The 6,167-nt window shown below is 41.0% G+C and overlaps 1 protein-coding gene across 1 annotated transcript in view; it reads left to right on the top strand.

The window, feature by feature from the left end:
- Positions 1–5,480: 5,480 nt before the first annotated feature.
- The window catches only part of LOC115272564 (olfactory receptor 51V1-like), a 10,957-nt gene continuing 10,270 nt past the window's right edge, over positions 5,481–6,167 (top strand). Inside the window, exon 1 of the mRNA XM_029915602.1 lies at positions 5,481–6,164. Coding sequence (XP_029771462.1) covers positions 5,481–6,164 — 684 coding nt within the window. The remainder of the gene's footprint in view (positions 6,165–6,167) is intronic.

The raw sequence follows: 6,167 nt of genomic DNA, 5'->3' as shown, positions 1-6,167 counted from the left end.
TTTTTATATGCTAAAGAAGACTCCCTAGATAGTGGAGGCCTGGCTATTGTCAGGCTCAGATTGTTTTTCCCTCTAAGCAAAGCATTAACATTAAGACATCATTAACATGGAGAAACATTTTACTCTGCCTGCCTCAAGTATTTGTCAATGGTTTGCAGATTATAAGGAAATTTGGTTCCATCTGCCATTTCCTTCTGCTTTTTTTTTTTGCACATCACTATGTAGGGGTGATGGAGACTTAGATCTGCAGGACTATGAGCTCTATCAGTTAACCATTTGTTTCCCCCTTTCCTTTGTTCTTGGGCAGCCAGGAGTGCCTGAGGAATATCACACATATCCCACCTGGGGGTGTGGGGTGGGTTGCCGGGTGTCAGCTTTTCTTATGCTCCCTCATCATGTGTGATGGTATATCTTACTTGCACTATAAATAAAGATGGATGAAAAGATGAAGAGTTCAGGGGCACCTGGGTGGCTCAGTCGGGTAAGCGCCCTACTCTTGATTTCGGCTCAGGTCATGATCTCATGGTTTGTGAGTATGAGACTCACATCAAGTTCTGCTCCAATAATTAAATAATTATGTACAGAATATAGCTAAATATATAGCTCTGAAAAAGAGCTCAGGAAAGGGATCAGAGCATTAAATACAGATTTGTTAATTAGTATATAAGTGATAGTTAAAACAATGACAAGGACTTTATTGCCCAAGGATTTCAAGGTAAGAAAGAATGAACAGTGGCAAGAGAACAAAACCTTGAGGAAATCAGTGAGAAAGTATTTAGCTTTAAATGGACTCAGAAAGATTGTTCCTTCAGAAAGCTCCTAACGGATAGTTAAAAAAAGGTAAGCTCAGTTCACCTACTTCAAATGCAAAAGTACCTCGAGGGTGTCATGCTAAGTGAAATAAGTCAGGCAGAGAAGGATAGATACCATATGTTTGCACTCATAGGTCTAACAGGAGAAACCTAACAGAAGACCATAGGGAGAGGAAGGAAGAAAGAGAACTGGAGAGAGTGAGGGACACAAACCATGAAAGACTATTGAATACTGAAAATGAACCATGGACTGAAGGGGGAGAGGGAGGGAGGGAAGGGGGTGATAGTCATGGTGGGGAACACTTGTGGGGAGAAGCACTGGGTGTTATATGGAAACCAGTTTGAAAATAAACTATTAAAAACAAACAAACAAACAAACAAACAAAAGTAGCAGTAGTCATGCTAATGTGGGTAAATGGTTCTATCAGCACACTACCCTGAATTACAGATTTGGGTCCATAGAATTGTCCCTTGCTGCCTTTAGGGCCTCGTTGTTGGTCCAATAACTAAGTGTCCTCTTAGCCATGCAGAAAAAGTTTCAGAAATGAATTTTATACAAACAAATAGCCAGACTATGGGAAAGCCATGGGAACAATATTCGTGGCTCAAATCATTGCTGATTGTAACTGGGAATCACCCAACAGCAAAGCATACTTACATGTCATGGGTTCTGTGATCTGGGATGATTAGTCAGTCCTGAAGTCCTGAAACTGAAAATGGAGGGGCGTCTGGGTGGCTCAGGTGGTTAAGTGCCCACCTTTGTCTCAGGTCATGATCTCGCAGTTCATGGGTTTGAGACCCGCGTCAGACTCTCTGCTGACAGCTAGCTCAGAACCTGGAACCTGCTTCGGATTCTATGTCTACCTCTCTCTCTGACCCTCCCCTGTTCACGCTCTCTCTCTCTATTTCTCTCTCTCTCTCTCTCTCTCAAAAAAAATTAAAAATAAAAAAAAAGGAAACAAACTGGAGGCAGAGAAGAAGTGAGATTCATGTGCAGAACAGAATGATTTATTTGATAGATAGACAGATGCTGGAGTCCATCTCCAGGAGGTCCAAGGTTCCCTGAAATATGGACGGTGTTGGCGAGAGAGAGAGAGAGAGAGAGAGAGAGAGAGAGAGAGAGAGAGGCAGAATGTGAGAAAGCCTCGAGTTTTGTTCTGATCACCAGGCAGGCATCTCTGCTCTGATTCTCTAGCTTTATTTGTGGTGAAAGGTACATGGAGCAGAAAGAGCAGTTAATGATTTCTCAATTTCTTTTCCAGGACATGGGTTCTGCAGAAGTTACAATTCTAGTAATAATGATTGTCATAAAAAACTTAGCTACAAGCCCTGATGCTATTATATGAGAAGGGCAGGTATTTTTTACAAAACCTTAGGTATAGCCCTAAGGAAGCGACCTTTAACCAAGAGGCAAACAGCATTGTTTAGTAAAGGTCAGTTTTTTATGAGTAACGGTCATTAGGCTGCTTATAACTCTAAGAGAAAGCTCCCAGAAAAACAGGATTCCCAGGAAACATAATGCCTACTTTCATAGTCCCAAAGACGATTGATACATTTTATTGCTGTAGTGACTTTTGCAACAGCATCCAGGCCTAGAAAGTAGTCAGTTATCAGTTAATTGCTCAGCTAGGAGGAAAATTATATGTTGCTTGCCTTAGTCACATTAGGGTGTATCTAGTTTACTCATCTTTCCCCTGACCAGGCACAATCATGCCTCAGGGACAGGGCATGGGGACAGGCTGCTCCAGACACTAATCAGCAAAGCACTCCGAGGTATGGAACCCAAGCAGAAATGAAAGTTACAAGAGGGTAGATTTTGGTAGCTGTCTTGGGGCAAGAGAGTTTGCAGACTTGCCATACCCTCGCCAGGAATTTTCACTCAGCTGGTGAGTTCAGGTAGCTCCCAATACATAGATATCTAGATAGATAGATATAGATACATATCAGAAAACACAATGTGATAATAGTCATTCTGTAATTGAAGTCAGAGGGTATGGAAATAAAAATTCCCTTCCCAAATCTCTATAACAAGAACAGTAGACATATATGGTGCAGATATTTAGATTTCCCTCAAACATATATTGCAAAAAGCTTTCAGATAATTCCCTCCAGATTAGCATATATTCTCTTTTTCTCTGAATACATTACAAAAGTACCAAAAGGAGCCCAGAACATACTGATAAAAGTGACCTAAACTCACAAGTGAGGAAATCGCTGGTATTTTTTGTGTGTGTGTGTGTTTTCCCTCTGAAGTTGCACAATGAGCTACTCTTTGTAAGAAAGCAGATAGAGAAAGAGAGCAGAAAGGAGTTATACAGAAGTACCAGACAAGAGGATAATATTTATTGCTCATTAGCCTGAGACAAACTGGTTATTTTCCCAATAAGAATAATATTTGCTTTGCAAAACTTTTATGTTTCTCCTCTTCTCCACTTTCATATGAGCACAGGATAAATGTGAAATTTCATATTCCAAGAGCCATTAGGCATTCTTAGGCATAAGATATTAAAAAGCTGAGGATAATAACTAAGCTCAGAAAACAAATTACATACGGTGACTGAAGACATATCTGTTTTCTGGACGTTTTTTAAAAAATTATTTTAAAAAGCAATATTTTAAAACTTAATTAAACATATTTTGTTGACTAATGACTCAAATTGTGCTTAAATGGGAATAGAAACACACACACACACACACACATATGTTTAATTTCAATTAGATGAAAGAGACAGAGAAGAACTGTTGAGATCATGGTCACTGCTCTATCCCCTGTGCCTGGAATATAAACAATTAGGAACAAATCATTGAGGAGAGAAATTAAATAATGACTAGTATATTTTTGAATCATTTGAATCACCTATCACATGAATTAAATGACAAAATTCTGACAAATAATTATTAATTATTGAGCAATTAAATAAATAGCAAAATATACTAAGTAATTTATAAATATTTCTTATATTTTTCAAAGATGAAAATCTAAGACTTTTTAGATGAGAAACTGAAGCTTAGAGATATTTAGTAATTGATCGCATACAAAGTGGCACAACTGGGATTTGTAATGAGGTCAATTTGAAACTGAAATTAAATACTCTTGAATATTATATTGCCCAATCCTTTTAAAACTCTTCAAATGCTGAAGAGGAGGGCACACTTCATTACTCATTCTCTGAAACAGCATCATCCTCCTACCAAAGTCAAAGGCATTACAACAAAAGGATATTACAAACCAATATACAGACACATCTTCTTTTATTGTGCTTCTCTATATTGTACATTGCAGATAATGTGTGTTTTACAAAATGAGATTTTAGCAGCTATAAGTTGAGCTGTGCTTTTTGTAGCTATAGATATGTGAAGCTACTTTCCCTATCCTATATACCCTTGTGACTTTAATATTTTCAATGTATCCTCCTTACAGAAGATCTGTATACAGATCTTTTAGTTGTGATCAATTGTTAATTTATTGGGTCACTGTTGGGTTGCTAATAAGGGACCTTGGGTGGAGAAGGGAAGCTTACAATAAGTGTCTAATTACATTTTGGTGCATCTGAGATTTTACTGGGTCTGTTTCTCAGAGGAGTTACCTTCACAAGGACTTCCACAATGGTCTTCCTCCCCATTTACCACCACCAGGCTTTTTTTTTCCCTCTCTGGCTTAGGATTCACAATCTATTGAATGGAGGTTCCTGCTGTCCTTAGATGAGACAGGAAGTCTGAGGGAGCTGGAGAGAAGAGGATTCCCTTCTCTCAGTTGGGACAAGATTGAGGCAGTCTTTTTCCTCAGAACCACTGGTCTATGTTATGAAGAGTCCTCCAGGTATATTTCACAATTGTTAGCTTTTCTGAAGGGCTCAGAAAATGGACAAGTGTTTATTAAAGAATTCAGTGAAAAATAAAGGTGGAATTTGGGGAAGAAATAAATATGCCTTATATAAACATTTTTATTGATTCAGACAGATATGGAGTCTCAAAATTATTTGGTATACTAATAGACCATTTCCCACTGAGTGTATACTACTTTCCTTCTCCTTCAGAATAGGCATTGAATTTTCAGTCAGCACAGTGAATCTCTCTCCATGAAATAGGTCTGTGGACTCTTTTTTACCCATTCTTCTCAATCCCAGGGAGCCACTAGCCTGCAGGGACCAGGTGGAGTCCTCCACTTACATCAGCCACCATGAGGGAAGAGAGCCTCCGAGGAGCCTGGGACCACGTGGCCCATACAATTGTCTCACTCCTTCCTCATAAACCTGAGCCATCTGATTCCTCTTGCCACAAACACCAGCCACAGGACAGTGTGCAGAGGAGTCCTCGGGACAGCACAGCAGGAGCAGCCTTCGGCTCTCATTAGTTTTGCCACTTTCACCTGCTGTGTGTCCTGGAAGCAGCTCAGAGGGACGAAAAGTGAAGGAAGGGAATGATCTGATTTGCCCACAATGGTCAGGATATTGATTTGCTCCTATAATCTGAGGACTTTCTGTGAGACGCTCTGAGGGGGCTGTAGTTCCAGCTACAGAAGGGAGCCTCCCTGGGGTCTATATTAGCCTGACCTGGGCAACAGTGTGAGGACCTGTGTTATACTCAACGGCGTCTACACAGAACAGACAGTTTGACAAAACTGTGGGTAAATATTGATCTCATCTCGAACATTACCTTCACATAATCATGTCTGCTCCATCTGCTCTTATCATCAATACCTCGATATTCATTCTTACGGGGTTCCCTGGCCTGGACCAGTACTATCCCTGGTTTTCAATTCCCTTCTTCTCCATCTATGCCATGGTTTTCCTGGGAAACTGCATGGTGCTTCATGTGATCCGGACAGAGCCCAGCCTGCACCAGCCCATGTTCTACTTCCTGGCCATGCTGGCCCTCACTGACCTGTGCATGGGGCTGTCCACAGTGCACACGGTGCTGGGGATCCTGTGGGGGTTCAGCCAGGAAATTGGTCTGGATACCTGCATTTCACAGACTTACTTTATCCATGGGCTTTCCTGCACAGAGTCTGGAGTCCTTCTTGCCATGGCCTTTGATCGCTTCACTGCCATCTGCAATCCTCTGAGGTACACATCCATTCTGACTAACAACAGAGTCACTCACTTCATGGTGGCCATTTTGATGAGGGCAGCTGTGTCCATTCTTCCTGTCATTATTCGTCTCAAGTTCTTCCATTACTGCCGCCCCCACATCCTCTCCCACTCTTTCTGCCTGCACCAGGACCTGCTCAGGCTCGCCTGCTCTGACATTCGCTTCAACAGCTTCTATGCCCTGGCTCTGGTGATCTGTACCTTGTTGTTAGATGCTGTACTTATTCTCATCTCCTACGTCTTCATCTTGCAAACAGTGCTGGCA

The sequence above is a fragment of the Suricata suricatta genome, chromosome 11 (genome assembly GCF_006229205.1).
Source record: "Suricata suricatta isolate VVHF042 chromosome 11, meerkat_22Aug2017_6uvM2_HiC, whole genome shotgun sequence".
NCBI lineage: Eukaryota > Metazoa > Chordata > Mammalia > Carnivora > Herpestidae > Suricata > Suricata suricatta.
This window is presented reverse-complemented; position numbering and strand designations above follow the sequence as displayed.